Raw genomic sequence first — 18553 nt, 5'->3', positions numbered from 1 at the left:
TGTCAATTTTGGTCTCTAAGGCACTTCTAAATAGACCTTGAAAAATCATTGTTTGGGTCTTAAAAAAACAAGAAAAAACAGTTATTTGAGAAATGATGAGAAGTGTGCAAGAATAGCTTAAATATAGTAAAAAATGGCATTGACTGTATGTATGGTTAATAATTGGAAAATTGATTTTACCTAAAATTGTAAATATATTCTGCATGTAAAGATCGCATCTTACTTTAGTACTATTCAGGATGTACTATGTGAAGATATAGTCCGTCTAGCATCCCTTGGAGATCAGAATCCCACAGTTCGTCACTTCTGTGGTATTTTATGACTTCAAACTCTCTCTCTCTCCCTCTCTCTCTCTCCCTCTCTCTCTCTCTGCCATGTCTTCGATTATGCGTGTGTGCGAATATATAATATAAAAATAAGCGAATTTACACTTTGTTCGCACTTTCAGAATAATAATTTTTCATTAAAGTAATCATCGAGGAATTGAATAGGCATTGAAATGTTCTTTGAAATCGAGCTTTACCAAAAAAAACCACATAAATGTTGAGAACAACATTGTACAGTATGTTGACCTACTTTGCATTTACAAGTATATTTAATAACATCATTTCCATCTTTTGTTTTATTAATGAGTAAATATACAAATGATTATGACGATTACTTTAATGAAAAATCATAATCAGATTCTGAAAGTGCAAACAAGTAAATTCGTTTCTTGTAAATTCGGTTATTTTTATATTATTACATTTGCACATACACTCATACATACGGCATAGAGGATTTGAAATCATAAAATATCACAGGAGTGATGAACTGTGGGATCCTGATCTCTGCCAAGGGATGCTAGGCGGACTACATCTTTATGTGATGCATTCTTGATAGCACTAAAGTAGTTTGTGATTTTTATATGCGGTATGTACTTGCAATTTTAGTTAAAATTATGGTTTATTATTATTAATCATACATGTAGTTAATGTCATTTTTTACTCTAAGCTATTCTTGCAATATTTCCACTTCTCGGACAAATAATTATTTTTGCTTGTTATTTGAGTACCCAAACAATGATTTTTTTAAATCTATTTAGGAGTGTCTTAGAGACCAAAATTGACACTTTTTAAACACCCTTTGAACACTTTACCACAAATATAGAAATATGCGAAACTATACTAAAACGATATCATCTATACAGTTCGATACAGGTATTCGATATTGACTTGTTAACAAAAGCCTCATTAAATATACAATTGTTTTTATTTAAGTATACGGACGGAAGAAAGTCGGCGATTGAAACTGTCAAAAATATGTGTCTCTCTTTGAAGCATGCTTTTATATTTGAAAACCGAGACTTTTAAAAACAATGACGATGCTTCGTCCAATCATCACATTTCCAGCTAACGATCTCTTTTCCTGATTTACTCCTGTCGCGCGTCGGGATCAAGTGTTTCGAGTTCGACCATCAAGGATTCCGAATTCTCGGCAGAGTTACTGTCGTTCAAGCGAGATTAATTTTTAATTAGCATTAAAACTACATGTTCTGCGCTTGTTGAATTGTGTGTTGCAATAGTTGATTTACGGGCCTAGCACGTTTCATTCCTGACACGAGTCAAGCGAACAGCTGTTCAATAGCTTGGTCTCACGACATTCCGTTCTCATTCTATGCCGTTTCGCTCTATCTTCGAGAATTTATATATTAGGTGTAGTAGAAGCTTGATGTATGGGTGCTACACGAGTTAACACAAAAAATCTCATGGACCGAATTTTCATTTGCGAATCGCTGCTGAATTGCAACAAAATTGACCCATTTCTGAAGCGGATGGTTACTGATGATGAAAAGTGGGTTACTTACGACAACGTCAAGCGAAAACGGTCGTCGTCGAATTGCGGTGAGCCGGCGCAAACGGTGGCCAAGCCAGGATTGATGGTCAGGAAGGTTTTGCTGTGTGTTTGGTGGGATTGGCAAGGAATCATCTACTACGAGCTGCTCCCCTACGGCCAAACTCTTAATTTGGACCTGTACTGTTAACAATTGGACCGTCTGAAGGAATCGCCCAGAAGCGGCCAGCTTTGGTTAATAGGAGAGGAATTGTGTTCCATCAGAACAACGCCAGGCCACACACATTGATAGTGACTCGCCAGAAGTTCTGGGAGCTTGGGAAGTTCTTATGCATCCATTTTATAGTCCGGACCTGGCACCAAGTGATTATCACCTGTTTCTGTCTATGGCAAATGATTTTGCTGATGAAAAATTTACCTCAAGAGAAGGTTGTGAAAATCGACTGTCCGAGTTTTTTGCCAATAGGGACGAGGGTTTCTATGAGAGAGGCATAATGAAATTACCTTTAAAATGGCAACAAGTTATCGAACAAAACGGTGCATATTTGATCTAAATCGGATTATTCTAACTATGCTAAATAAAGCCTTCAATTTAATGCAAAAATAATTTTTTTTTACTACACCTAATATGAGTCTACTCTATTAACTGCGTTCTTGTTTTGGCTCTTTCTGAGTGAACTCGGCACTTTGGCTCGCGGATTTGTAAAAAATTACGAACATGTTAAAAGTTTAATGAAATCGGTAACTTTACTCATCCATCAAATGGAAATGAATTGAAATGGATAAAAATATATAGAAATTGCGTAGTAAACGAAAATAAATTGAAATGGAAAGAAATGAATTTATTTTAACATTTTCGAATTTACGCTTCAGATTTTTCAAATCCGTTTGAATCCAAAAATAATATGAATACATCTGAATTTAATATAACGAATAGCTCATTTCGTATTTCAATTAATTAAAATCCAAAAATAATATAATGGGGATATGAATTTATTCGAATTCAAAGTAATGAATAGCGCATTTCGTATTTCAATCCATATGAATCTATTTGAATCCAAAAATATTCCGAAACTTTAAAGTGCGAACTCGGATAAATTAAAATAAACTGTAGTTTTTAATTTATTTGAATTTATTTTTGTTTGCTAGGGGATTCGTATAATTACCGAATTTAAATTTTTGATTTTTTAAAGTTTATTTCAATCCATTTAAGTTTCAGTATTTCCTTGAAGTCGATTTTAATCCATGAAGTTGGATTGAAATTACGATACTCTTATGCTATCAATTCAAAACAGACTACGTCAAGTTACGTCAATTTATTGTAATACATAAAAAGGGATTGAAATCCCATCCATGTATCCTATTCTTTTAATCTGAAAAAAGTTGCTTCGCCTATTAAATCCATGTTGATTCATGAAACGGAATGATTTATTTTATTCTTTCTATTCAAAAGAAGTTTTGCGAGTCACGCAGTTTATTTTAATTCCTTACAGAATTAAAACGTAATTGATATCATTTTAATAAAAAAAAAGATTCAAGAATAATAATATAATAGGACATGAATCATGAATTTATCCAAATTCAAAACAATGAATAGCTTATTTCGTATTTAAATTTATTTGAATTAAAACATAATAGTTCAATAAAATAAAATGATTCAATTTTGTCTCTTTAATTCTTTTCTATCTACTTCCATTAAGAATTTAAAAAATTAACGACCAAATCCTTTCCTATGATAATGAGACATATATAGAATAGTTTAGAGTATTTTAAGTTTTAATACTTATTATTACATATAATAGACCAAGACTTAAAGTTCGATACAATATGGATTAAAGTGTCATAACTACCAAAAGTTAATATTACAATAATTCTCTAAGTTGCAACAGTATTTAATATTGTCATTTGAGCTCACTATTGATTAAACAGCGAACTAATGTATAGCGTCCAATATCCAACAACAATATATGACATTGTAAAACAGGAAAGTTTAGTTGCTTGTTGCTCTGTCAGCGGAATACTGATTTGTGCTAGGAGACAATTTTTCAATTTTAGTAGTATCGAAATGTGGATCGAAAACCTTACATTCAGTACCGATGTTCAATTTATTTTTTTGTCAATTTCACTATTGATTAAACAGCGAACTAATGTATAGCGTCCAATATCCAACAACAATATATGACATTGTAAAACAGGAAAGTTTAGTTGCTTGTTGCTCTGTCAGCGGAATACTGATTTGTGCTAGGAGACAATTTTTCAATTTTAGTAGTATCGAAATGTGGTATCGAAAACCTTACATTCAGTACCGATGTTCAATTTATTTTTTTGTCAATTTCAATACGAATATGATATTAAAAAATCTAGTTTATCGGTAGTACACTGTATCAGTACTTCTATTCAATTGCAATCCATGTATTGAGCTTATAATTAGTACCATAACATTTTTATTTTAATGTTGGTTAATACAGGACCAGTACTGAAATATGAAATAATCTTTTGGTATCTTGTCAGGATTCAATACTGGTTTATTGTATTCTATTTCTACTTGAGTGTATAAATATTAGATATGTAATAATTATGAACCGAATACAACATCACTCAGGCATGCGCAATGAAAGACACATTCTATTTTACTTCTTGACATCCTGGTTCTCATCACAGAATTATAAAAAAAAATTTAATTAAAAAATTATGTTTTCGTAGAAAATGATTCGAATTAGAGTCGAAACATCTGAACATATTTGAACATATTGATTGAGAAAATATTTGTATTGTTTAATACATTTGTATCAACTATAGTGCTTGAATCTTATTTGCCATTTTATTTTATTAATTGATATTTGATGTTTGACAAAGTTTGTAAAAAAAAAACATTAAAATATCAAAGATTAAACGTTCCAAGTTTTAAGTTTATTTTTAAGTTTTATGTTTTTTTTTAAATATTTATGAAAAGGATATAAAAAGTGTACTAAAAGCGAAAACTCTCTTAACATATTTTTTCAAATATTTTGTTAAATCATACAAACAGACATATTTAATTTTGAATCAATATTATATTTTTCTCAAATGTAGATGGTATGCCGTTATCATTGACATATTTTATTCAATATAATACAACATTTGGATCTGTGAAGCAGACAAATACTAGTAAGGAAATTAAATCTAGTAAGGAAACTGAATTTATAAGAACGTGTACTAAAAAACAAATGGGTCAAGGTAAAATATTATATTGTTAGAAAATTATTGAAATGTAAATACAGGTATCCCTCTATTTACCTTCCGAGACTTTGGTTGTCAATCAAATCATAAGTCGAAGCATTTACCCATACAATACACAAGTTTGCAGAAATATTGCTGTAACGTTGCAACTTTAATATCTATTAAACTGACACAATCAATATAGCACAATCGAATAAAATATGAACAGAAATTTAATGTAAATGACGAAAAAATAAATGAACCAACCGTGATTGGAACTCGAAATTTCTCGTTCTATAAAATAGCATTCTTACTGTTACTCCATGAGTGCTTCACTAGGATTGTAACTATTCCGCTTGATTATCAACATCTAATGGCTTTACAGCACTAAATTTCTTACAAGTGTTTTTTTGCTGCTAATTTGTTTGTTTAAATCACTAAAAATAGTAATTGCCAATTTAAGGTTAAATTATCATAATTATTAGAAAAAATCAAAATATAAAAGCTAAACATTTTTTGTGCTATTTTGTTGTTAATTGTTTCACTTCTAAATTGATTGCACCAAACTTTATTAAGAGAAATTAGCTTACAATTACTTTATATGTTTACATTATGAAAAATCAATTTCTCATTAAATATTTCGATAGGTTATATCTTTCTAATTTTATTACTTGCATTTTATTTAAATCCGATTTTGTTGCTTTACTTCTAATCTTCAAAAACTATCCCCCTCCCCCCTCCTTACTTTGCGCCAACACAGCACTTCAAACTTGTAAATTCTATGAAAATCTTGGTAGATTATGTCTTTCTGATTTTGTTGTTCGACGTTTTTAGGAAGGATCCATAGATATTAGGTAAATTAGTAAATTTAAAATATTACATTAAGCAGCTGGAAAATAGGTAGAATAATTTTTGACATTTTGACAGTTAAAAATGAAACAACAAAATTGAATTTAAATAAAATGCTAAGCAATAAAATTAGAAAAAAAACAATCCATCTAGATTTAATGTAATCAATATTTTATGATGTAGTGCAGAGTAATTGCAGGATGATTTCTCTGAATAAAAAAATAGTGCAATCATCTTGGAAGTGGGACAACTAATTAACAACAAAGTTACACAAAAGAAATTTAAGTTTTTAATTTTTTTCTAATTGTGTTAACTTAAGCTTAAGTGTGTACCGCCACTATTTTTATCAAATTGACTTGAGCAATAAAATCGCGAATAAAGCAACAAATTAACGATAAAAGCGTTAAATTTCAGTTTATATTAGAAGATACATTGCTATATTAGCTGTAACAGCTATTAATAGATGCACAGCATAGCAATAATAAATCATATTAGACTGACGAAATTAAACATAAGGTTAGCAAGTCTGTCACAGCAATTTTTAGTGCTGTGTAATAATTTTAATTTTTATAATCTCCAGCTTATTTAAACTACCGCATATTTTTGTCGGTTTTAAAACACAGTTATAAAGCCGGAATACGTAATATTAATGTTTTAGAAGCATCTATAGGATTCCCGAAAAAACTAAAGAATTTTATTGCGAAAAAATAACACTTTAGTCAGAATTCAAATCTGGATTTCCCAGCATTCCGTGCGTATGTCCTACCAATTTGTCTATCGAGGCCGGTAATTTAGTGCCATATTGTAGAGATTTTGCGAAGAATTTTTGGAATACTATTTTAGCAATGTTGCAGCAACGTTTAAAAAAATTGTGAAAAAATTGTGTTTTACATGGCACTGCATGTATCAAATAAATGTGGCGAAATTCTACTTTTTATAATTAAAATACCACACAATACAGAATAAGAAGCGTAATGTTATAAAATTTTTTATTTATTCTAATGAAATGATTCTTTGAAACGGCAAATGCTAAAATTCAAGTTTGAAAATAAAAATTAATGGGATATATTTTAACAATAAAATTTTTATTACAAAGATTATATAAAAATTAATTCAGGAACAGATGATATTCTTAGAAGTCATATACCATAATGTGTTAATATAATAATTCATATTCAATTAAAATGCAATTTAAGTATTTTTTCGTTATTTAATTTTTTATCGTTTATTGAATTTAAAACAGGGATCGAATGACGAAAAAAGTATATTTACATTTATATGTGCGCGTTCTGAATACAAGTCATTATATTATTATATTGCTGCAGTATTTTTTACGTTGCAATATTTTTGCAATATTGCTGTAAGTTTTCTGTGTTGTATGAGTATATTTTATAATACATAGTGTAAGGAAAAAATATACCCTGAAATATCTTGAAAAATATAACTTTTATAGAGAACTGTTTCAGATAGTCATAGGTTTTAAAAAGATTTATTTAAGGTCTTATGACCCACTTTGACCTTGGATGGCGTCGCCAAAGTTAGGACAAGATCACCTTAAATTTTTAAAAATAAAACCCCTATTTTTTATTGCATATTCTTATTTTTATAGCCTTCTTTCAGATCTTTTTAAAACACTATATAATTTTATCTTTTAAATATATACAATTTTAAGTTGCTTTGAAGTTATCGAGTTTTTTTTATGGTAAGATGTAGCTTACAGACAAGATCATTATTTGATCTACGAGAAGTACGATACTATACTCTATCCAGCAAGTGATCTTGGATAGGACGAAAATTCGTTATTTTCGCGAAGGTTCTCACTCATAAAAGACTATCTCTCCACAGTGCTGTTACTGCACATGTAGTTTGCCCTTAAAATACATCATTAAAGTATTTGAAATACTGACAATCTTAGTATTTAAATTACAAAATACAAAATACTTTTAATCTTTTAAGATGAAATGTAAAATACAACGTATATTTTGGATTCCAAATCAAAAGATTAAATGTATTTTGTGTATTTCAAATGTTTTAACCCTTTTGCTACGAGCGTTTTTTTCGTTGAAACGTCGCGCTAAAAATGTATACATTGTGCAGACGGTTGTCAGTGATTGGATTTACATCTTAATTTTAAAAGTTGCTTTGACGATTTTTTTCTAATAATATTGAATAATATTTAAAACACGATTAAAAAGCCTTTGTCAGTCACAGCGGTTCTTAGTGCCGAATAATAATTTTTGCCAAAATGCCATTTTTGTTTTAATATTGAATAACTCTGCGACTTGCAACAGAGAATAATGATTTTCAATGACGCTAACTTTCCATAAACTAAAATTGCATTAAAATAGCCAGAATTTTTTAAAGTTAAAATATTAAGTATACACAAAATTAAAAATAATTGTGATGTTTTACAGTAAAATAGATCTTAAAGTATTTTGTATTGTGATTAATAATCATTTTAACAGTGAGTTGGAAAATATGTTTAATTCCTTTGTTATTTTTAATTTATTTTTAATTTGGCCTTATTAAAAGCACAAGAATTTAATAAGACCCAATGTCAGAGTTTAAAAAATTTCTTTTTGGTTTATTTAAAAATGTTTTATATAGATGATAATTTTATTTTGGCAAGTGTTTGAAATAAACATTTTATTTTTATTTTGTTCATTTCAATATCTTTGTAAATAAAATTTATCAAAAATAAAATAAGTTAGGCGGGCCTTATTTGGCTCGGATACCTTAAATCTAATAAAGTAATACTAATAAATGCTGCTTTTAACATAGGTATTATTTAATACAAGAAATATTTTATTTATCTGCATCACTATTATGAATACTTGCAGTTTGACTACAACTTTTTGGGTGATATTTATCATAAAAATAAATAAAATTGTGTTACTCGAAGACATTAGGTATACGAATATTATGGTTGCAACAGTGAGTAATTTAACGAAGTTAAGTGAAAAATTACGCACCAAATAAATTTATGATGAATAAAAATATTTCTTATATTAAATAATAACTATGTTAACAATATTTTAAGGTTTAAAAATATTAGTTTATTAATTTTATAGTTTTATATTGGATAAAACATGTAAAATAATAACATTGATAATTGTTAGATTGAACGAATTTACCCAAAGTGAAGTTTGATCCTAATTATGTCCTTGTCTTGTCCGGATGGATATATATAACTATGTAGTCGTGCTTCCGCACGCGATCAAACAACAGAGTTTAAAAAATACCGTCAAAAACAAAGTTGGTAATGCGCGGCTTCATCAGTTCAAAAAGGGAGGCAAATCAACTTCCCTAGCGAGGGAGTAACTAAAAAGGCAAGAGAGGGAGGCTATCTATCCGGACGAGACAAGGGGCATAATTAGGATCGAACTTCACTTCGGGTAAGTTCGTTCAATCTAACAATTATGCCCCGATATGTCTTGTCCGGATGGATATATATAACTATGTAGCTGTTCAAATATAGGTGATTTGCCATAATAAATTTTTGTGGATGAGAAATACATCCTGCCATGAAAATGTTAGTGTAGTTCGACAGAATGGGTGATCTGCATAAGGAAAAGGAGATTAACACTTGTTAGAATATGAAGATTATATTGAGGGATTATAATATAGATCAGAATACATAGGATTATGATATAAATCAGGATACATGGCACACTAAGTTGTAACAAATTACCCGTAAAGAATATATAATTATATATATGTTTAAACGTAGAGTCAACGAGGGTTAAATATAGGGAGATACTACAATAAGACCGCGTTACTGAAATCTTTTGGATTAATAATCGGTTATAAAAATTGGCGAAGACCCGCGACTCCCCTGTCCAGCCTGCTGCGCGTTTGATTATATCTAGGGTGACTCCTTTTTCCGCTGCACGCGAGATCGAGGCGTGTCTTGTGCTATGCGCCGAAAATATCGTCGTATCGACCGCATTCATTAAGCGCTTGCTTAATCCAGCGGGAAATAGTTTGAGAAGTCACCGCTTTAAACGGTTTGGTCAGAAAAATAAAAAGAAAGTCGCAAGTCGGTGGGCGCAACTCTCTTGTTCTGCTAATGTAATATTCTACTAGCTTGGCTATGCAGAGATTCTCGTGATTTACAAAGCGCGCGAAGCAGAGGAGAGGTTGATAACGGCCAGGGGCCGAGGTTTTATCGCGGTCAGGAATCCGGATAATTAAAGTCTCGTTTAAGGACATGTGAGACAACCTAATGGAAAAAAGGGTCTGAGCTTGCTGATCCGAACCTAGGGTGAGCAGAAGAACCAGTTTCTTGGTAATAACCTCCAATGGAAGTGAATCGTACGGGTAGAACGAAGCGAGTTTTGCTATCACTGGAGCCGGGTCCCAAACGTAATCGCGGACGAGGTGGCTTGAGTACCGCCCCTTGCAAAACCGCCTAACTATTGGGTGGTTACCGACATCGTTGTTCGAGATTAGCGAGACCGCTGATCTCATAGTGTTTAGGCTTGAGAAGGAGGAGATGCTAGAAATCCTGCGCCAGAAATTCCAGCAATTGTGAAGCGGACGGGGAAAAGAGAAGCCTTTGCTGTCGTTGGCAAAAATTCCACCAGGCGCGAAGAGGGTAGGAGTATTGCTTAATTGTTGTCTCTGACAAAGACGCAAGCAAAGCAGGAATTACTGCCGGTGGTACTAAGCGGTTCTTGAACGCCTCGCTGATAATCTGCCGACCCCCAGGGAAAGGGTTTTCCACGATGGATGTTGGTTCCTGAAAGGCGAGTAGGGAGTGACTAGGTGATAATAGCAATGGCTCAGATAACAGAAGGCGACAGAACAACGAGAACTACGCTTGTGAGGGCCACCAGGGTACTATCACAGTGCCCGTTGCTCCGTCCTCCACTATTTTTCTTAGGATTCGAGGCAGTAGGATAAACGGCGGAAAGGCGTAGAAATTTAAGCCTGATTACGAGAAGGTAAATGCGTCCACTGCAATCGAGCCTGGGTTCGGGAACCAGGACACGTAAGAGTCACACTTATTATTGATTACAGACGCAAATAGATCGATGTCGAAAAGTCCGAAAGTCTTCGTTATTTTATGAAAAGCCTTGGCCGAGAGCGACCACTCCGTATCCGGATCTGTGATTCGGGATTCTGCGTCGGCTATAGAATTTTCTAACAATGCTATATAGGACGCAAATATAAAAATATTACGAACTTTACACTAGCGCCAAATCTCCCTTGCGATAGTTGAAAGCTGGGGGAATTGGATGGAACCAAATTTATTGATGTAGGCTAATGCCGTTGTATTATCAATACGTAGAAGAATGTCACAGTCGCGAAGGTCGGATGCGTAAAGAAAATTTTTCTAACGAATCTGCCTGAGCGAATTTTATTGGATTGGTTTGAGTTGGAAAAGATAGAGATCCACCAGGAGAAATCCGCTTGAAGATATGAAGGAATTTTCATAAATGATGAATAATCTTCATTATTTCTGCTGAGCGCTAAGAACTTTTCTTTTTCGAACAATTTTGTGTAAAGAAGTCCGTACTGGACTGCTGGACAGACGGAGGTGAGAGAGCCGATCAGACTGGCAAAATCTCTTATGCGACATTTGGATCGACGAGACGCGCTTTTTGTCAGCTGTAATAATTTTTCCCGGCGATTGGGGGGAATTGCAATAGATTGCTCGTTTGAGTCGAAAATGAAACCCAGATATTTGCACCCGGGTGCCAGGTCTAGCTGAGATTTGGTGAAATTAATTATGAAGCCCAAAGATTAGAGAAGATTTGTCGATGCAAGTACGTTAGCTTTACACTCCTCGTTGGAAGCACCGAAGAGAAGGAAGTCGTCCAGATAAATTACCGATTGATGGCCTTTACTACGTAGGGCTGTGACTACTGGACGAAGAATCTTCGTAAAGATATAGGGGGCGGTTGAGAGTCCGAAAAGCAGAGCCGCGAATTCGTACGTCTTATTACTGGAGACGTAAAAACCGCCTATGATTTTTGAAAATGGGAACCAGTAAATAGGCATCCTCAAGGTCGAAGGTGGCCATATACATCCCGGGGAGCATGAGGTGAATGACCGTACGCCAATCTTCTAACTTGAAGTGCGGGGGATTGATATATTTGTTTAGTTCTCGCAGGTTCAGAATAAATTTCCCACCTGACGATTTCTCTATAAGAAAGAATGATGATAGGAATTGATTCTTGTGAGGTTCGACAAGGCCCCCTCGATGGCCCCCTTGTTTCGAAGGCGTTCTAACTCTCTATCGCACAGCACCGTGTCCAACGGGGAGAATTTTGGTTCCGCGACGGAAAGCCTCGCTGGGGGTAATGAAACGAAGGGAATGTGGTATCCCTGTACCGCTTCCAGGACTATCGAGTCTGAAGTAATATCTGCCCATTGAGAATAGAAATTACTCAAGCGACCGGCAGACTTTACCTCGCTTAGGGGCGGCGCCGTGTCCGAGACCGAGACTGGGATCGATGCGAGCGGCTTTTGCGATAGTGACCTCCTGTCTGGCGAACCGCATAAGCGCGAGCAGGAGTCCTCTGGTTTTGGCTTGGATGCGGCTTGGAAGAAAATGGCTGCTTGCGCTGTTGTAGTGTTTGACGCACCGGTTGAAGCGTCTTTTTCTCCATCTGAGGAAGGGATTTTGCCACTTCGCGCCCCGTCTTCTCGCAGGTCTGCGCAGCCTTCAGTGTTTCAGCAAAATTCTGCCCGAAGAGGAGTTTGTCGATAGCCACTGAGTCTGCTGCATTCTTACCGATAATATTTAAGGAGCGTTTTGCAAAGGCCCTCCTAGCCAACGAAAGACGATATTGATGGTCGGCGAGAAGGTGGATTCCCTCCGAAAAGAGAGACAAGGCCGATCTGCTCTTGTTGCTGAGACTCTGCGCGACCTCTGGTTTTAGCAGGAGGGACACACTCTGACCGAAAGCGTTAAGATAAGCGCTCACCTGCGCTTGTGCTAGAAGTTGGAAATCGTCGCGCTTGACGACTGACGGGGTGAGCGCGGCAGCTAATTCTTTATTGAGCTTTGGTGGCATTAAGGGTGCTAAATCTTTTACCTCGTATTTAGCTAAGAGCTTGGTACGAGTGTCTTGATTCAGGCCCTTCCTGGATTCTGATTGGACGGAATCCAGCACCATCTGATTCTAGGAAGAGGGTGCCGCCGGTGTTTCATCCTTTCCGAAGAGCTCTTTGGCCAAAGACTGAGCCTCTAAATCTAGAGTCGTGTCGTGAGATTCCGCGATCTCATTGGTCGGGGGAATAACAAATGACACGTTGCGGGCCATTGGAGAAGCGTCATCTACCACCACCGACGCTGTCGGTACGGCTAAAAAAAGGAAAAAATGGAAGGGAGGAGCAGAAGAGAACCGTCGGTTATGTCCTCTCTTTGCTAGGAATAGCGGTCGACTGGGTCAACAAGAGGGCATACCTGGTACGACGCCCCGGTCGCTTTTTGCGACCGTCGGTCCTTCAATGCTTTGAGATGACGTCGATGGGTTGGCCAGGACCGCGGTTGAGACGTCCTCTTCTTGTGAGGCATTCTTCGGCGGCGATCCAACCTCCTGGGCTCGATTACGAGAAGAGAGATAACGGCGTCCCTGGACACGAGCTCGCGAATCTGTTCGAGCATTTCATGGAGCCCGTTCCTCGACCACCAATTTCTCGAGGATAGTCCTCCCGAGGATCGAGAGTCCGACGAGGGGGTGAAGCTACGCCGTCTACTTCTCCGCGAGCGATCCCGTGAGTGATCACACGAGGGGTCCCGCGATCGATCTCGCGATCGACTTCGCAAGCGATCCTGTGAGCAATCGCGCGAGCGATATTGCGAAACATCATAAGCGTCTCGGGATACTTTACCTCTCGAGCTTTTCTTTTTTGCCTTATGTTTTTGCATATCGCAGAAAGTGGAGATAAATCGGAAAAAACGATGGATGATAAAGAAGTGTGCGTTGTCTGGATCAACGAACAAAATACAATGAAACCGATGGCGGGCGCAGCGCCCACCGTGAGGAAACGACGGAAGGAGCTCATTGCCAACTTTGTTTTTGGCGGTATTTTTTAAACTCTGTTGTCTGATCGCGTGCGAAAGCACGACTACATAGTTATATATATTCATCCGGACGAGACATATCGGGACATAATTAACAATTATGTTCAGTAAATTATAAAAAGAAATTAAAAGAATAAATTTTAAATAAAAGTACAATCGTTAATTAAATTAATTTTAACTAATAGGATTTTAAATAATTTTTTAAATTTTCTATAAAATTATTTCAAACAGTTGTAGAATATAACAAATTTTATTTAAAGTTATATTCAGATATTTCGGGGTTTCGATATTTTTTCCTTACACTATATAATGATATATTATATATTAATGAAATATTTATACAAAATAATTATTTTATTATTTGAAAGAATTCTAGACCTGTATGTAGAAAATGGCAAAAATTTTTTTATATTATGATTTTTAATATAATATTTGTTATTATAAAAATAATATTTAGCTTAAATACAAATTTAAATAAGTAGTTAAAAACAGTAATAGTACTGTTTTTAATTACTTCAATGAGTAATTAGAAACAATACTATTACTGTCTTATTCTTAAAAAAACAACTTTTAATATAATATTTAGTATTATAAAGTCAATTTGGTTGAGGAGTGTTTAATCAGTTACGTTATAATCTATTAGCATTTTTAGTCAATATTATGCTGATCGTAAGTCCAGGGGAAATTTGTAAGTACAGGGATACTTGTATATATATATTTTTATTTAAATATATATTATAAATATTTAATAGAAAATGAACATAATTTTTACAGTTGTTACCTTTAACTCTGAGGATATTTATAATATATCGAGACATGATCTAGATACAAATTTTACTTGGAAATTTAAAGTTTTTGTCAAATATCACAACCAGAAGCTTCCAACCAGATTAGGATTTGGTTTTATGAATAGTAATGATATTACAAATGCCGCAAACTTTAGCATCACTCAATATATAATTATTGTTAATAAAGGTATAAAAATAGGTGAATTAAAAGTTACAACAGAATTAGGTTGTGATTTTATTTATTTTGGCAAAAAATTTATTGGTGAGTATATTATTGAAATATATTTGAAGGGTTTCCTATAAAAATTAAATAAGTTTAAAAAATTAGATTTTTAAGAAAGAAAATGATTCATTTCTAAATTGTTTATTGTATAAATATGATAATTTTTTTGGATATATAATACGTATAAGAACAAAATAAGAACAATAGGCTTTGATTAATATATTTTGAACATCGATTTAAAAAAGTAAAAAACCTCAGACTTTTTTGATTCTTATGAAAATTTTACATTTACTATTTATATTTATACTTCCTGTTTCTTGCCGAAACGAAATTAGACACAATGTGACGTTAGAGTGACCGTTAGAAAATAATTTGACATAACCCAGATTTTAATAAAATGGGTTTGTTTGATTTTTATAGGGAACTCTTCAATTTTGATAGAGCAAATCTAATATTTTATTGAATATTCAATAATTAAATTGTTTTATTAGATGCCGTAATATCTAAAAAAGAAAATTTTCCTGTTTTGAAGAAGAAATTCTTGACGAATTCAAGTGGCATTAAATATAAAAGTGCAACTGGAACTCATTCCTCTAAGTCTAATTGCAAAGTTTCACCTGTCTCTGCCGAGCGAATTGAGTATTTAACTAACAGCAGTAATAAGGATGTAATTATTACAAGAAATATAACTGAGCACCGAGAACAAAGTTTAGATAATAGAAAGGTTGATACGTGCAATCCAGAAAGTGGTACTAAAGATAAGGTAGTTTTAAATGATATAAATTAGAATCTATTGAATTAATATTGTAACAATACTTATTCGTTTATATCAAGGAGATTCTTCAGTTTAAAAAAGTGAAATAGAATCATGTAATCTTTTATTGATACATATATCGATTTTAACAAAAAAGCTTTTGACGTTACCATCTTTAAAACAAGAAATCTTGAACCAAATGTAGGCATTAAAAATGATGATTTGTTATTTGAAAATATTTTTTTTATAATTTTGATAAATGCAATAAATTATTCATATTAATTTAAATGTGTTAACAGACGTTGCCAAATTTTCATTAATGTTACGTCACACTTAAAAAGAAATGTATAATTTATAAACATTTACATAAAAATAATACAGTGAAATTTAATTTTTGAAATTTGGAAATGGTTTTTAAAGTCCATTTTTTTATGAATATAGTTTTCAGAAATTTTTACATTTTATTTGTGAATGAGGAGATCTAATTTAGAGTGTCAAAAAATTAACTATTTTTAGGATTTTTTTTTTTGAAAAAAAAAACAAATAGGGTTTAAGGCTCCTGAGTACTCGCTGCGGCCATATTGGAGTCAGAAGCGAGAAATTGCGTGAAATGACACGTAATTTTGTCAAACATGCCATTTGTAAATAAAACCAATTTCGATAAAACATACTAAGCAGATGGCTTTAAAACACTTCTAAATATCGGTCACGACTATCCTTTTTCTGCCTAACAGTTAGTAAATAGTCGTACAAAGCATGTAAAGTGAAGCTATTGAAACAGAAAAACATACGGTCACATAATTTTGTCAAACATGCTATTTGTAAATAAAGCCAATTTGGATAAAACAGATTAATCAGATGGCTTTAAAACACTTCTAAATATCTGTAACGATTATCCTTTTTTTCGCTTACATTTTATTTGCACTTAGCAGTCAGTAAATAGTCGTAAAAAGCACGTAAAGTGACGCCTTTTCAAACAGGAAAACACATGGATAGCTATTGAAAGGAGTGAAAAATGTACTTTTATGTATAAAATTCAAAGAAACTTTACTCGCGGTCCATGTTTACGAATTTGGTAAATACGAGATAAGTCATATTTTCACAATGAAACACATAATAACAAAATAACATGCACGACAACATCTCATCGTCAATCTGTCACGTTTCACGTATATTAGTTCTAATTTTGTCCGCGACGGAATGTTGCTACCGTCAATGCGGAGTTTTCGGCTGAGGAGTCAGGAGCCTTAATTTTATGTTTGTACACATAGGGGAGACCGGAACTATTTGGAACACTTTTTTGCGTCTCCTGAGTCTTGTACTCGTTAAAAAAAAAGAAGTTGAACGGTTTGAAAGGTTGAACTTTTCTCTTCACAATGTCTTTTTAAATAGAAGACGGAAATGTATTTGTTTTGAACTACATATAAAAATGTCGAACAGTTCCAAGTGTTTCGAGTAGCCCCGAGCCTGGGGTAATTCGAAGCTAGTTCGGGAATATTCTGAAATTTATGTTTTAAGATGAAAAAAATGTAAAAAAGCTATTTAAGATTTTGTTTTATTCAGAAAAGGATATATAGTATTATAAAGAAATGTTACAGTAAAAATACAAACGCGCAATAGAGAATTTTATTGCTTTAGGGTTTTCGAAACGAGTCGGTGTATTTTGTGTAATTACATTTGTTGAATATTAAATCGTGTATTTTGATGCATAGAACGCGAATATGAAAGAAAAAGAAATAGTCCGAACGATGATTGGACGTTTGGTGTTTCGAATAGCTCCGATGTCAACTGTGCGCATTATTGCGTATAATCTACAAAAATAAACATTACACAGCAAAAAGTAAACACGAAATGTTTCAAATACATTTAACTGGAAACGATACATTCAAAGTTTTTAAAAAGAATCTTCCATATATCTTACTTAAATGTTGAAAAAATACTGACTGCTTAGAAATTACTTCGACTGTAAAACACATTTTTCACTACCACTACTTCAATATAACGCCGTTGCCAACGAAACTTTGTTACCAGTTGTTGCATTAGGACGCGTTTACAGTATTTAAAATGAATTTTTAACATGTACCCATAAAAAGATATTTCTATCTATCGATTTGCTCCGTCTTTCGAATAGCTCCGGTCTTCCCTATTTTATTTATATTTTAACCTTAGCTGATACGCTATATTGGATTTGATATTTTGTCACACATGGGTGTACTCGATCACTTTCAATTGCGTACATCTTTGTACAATGCAAAGAATTTGAACAATTTTTTTTATCAATACGTCAGTAAAACAAGAAGAAGACTAAATAGGTACGAAAATCGAGAAGTTGAATATATTTGAAATATTCAGAAGAGAAGAAGCGAACGAGTTATGAATGCTAAGTATTTTTTATAAATAGCCCGAGTGTACAACATCGAGTGTGTCAATTGAAGGTTAAAATATATTCATGAAGATATATGTATATCAAAGTGGTCTAAAATAACAAGAAGCAACATAAACGATACATATGTTCAATTTTTATCAAATTGCTAAAATTTATAAATATATAATAAATAGAAAAAAAGCTAAATATTTTTTTACATAAACTGTGGTATGTTTGTACAAAAACAAACTCTTTTAAAAAAAAACTTAATATGTGCTTAATATCTGTATTTTGGTTATTACAAGACATTTTTTGGTAAATTAGAATTGCCACGATTTTAAATGTAGATTACATTCAAATTGATTATATATATAATGTAATCGCTAATTTCAATTTTAATTAGGTAAGTTTCTTTAAAAAAAGTATTTTGATAAATTTTATGACCATTTTATACATATTTGTACATGGTTATATGCAAACTATTATTTACAAGTTTTTTACTATA

General features: G+C 33.1%; 1 protein-coding gene across 5 annotated transcripts in view; it reads left to right on the top strand.

Annotated features, from left to right (window-relative positions):
- The window catches only part of LOC105196912, a 140090-nt gene that overhangs the window by 19770 nt on the left and 101767 nt on the right, over positions 1-18553 (top strand). For all 5 annotated transcript variants that reach the window (XM_039447676.1, XM_039447678.1, XM_039447675.1 and 2 more), the window contains exons 4-6: positions 4906-5049; positions 14693-14968; positions 15421-15692. In XM_039447676.1, the coding sequence (XP_039303610.1) occupies positions 4906-5049; positions 14693-14968; positions 15421-15692 (692 nt within the window). The remainder of the gene's footprint in view (positions 1-4905; positions 5050-14692; positions 14969-15420; positions 15693-18553) is intronic.

This window comes from Solenopsis invicta, chromosome 3, assembly GCF_016802725.1.
Source record: "Solenopsis invicta isolate M01_SB chromosome 3, UNIL_Sinv_3.0, whole genome shotgun sequence".
Taxonomy (NCBI): Eukaryota; Metazoa; Arthropoda; class Insecta; order Hymenoptera; family Formicidae; genus Solenopsis; species Solenopsis invicta.
This window is presented reverse-complemented; position numbering and strand designations above follow the sequence as displayed.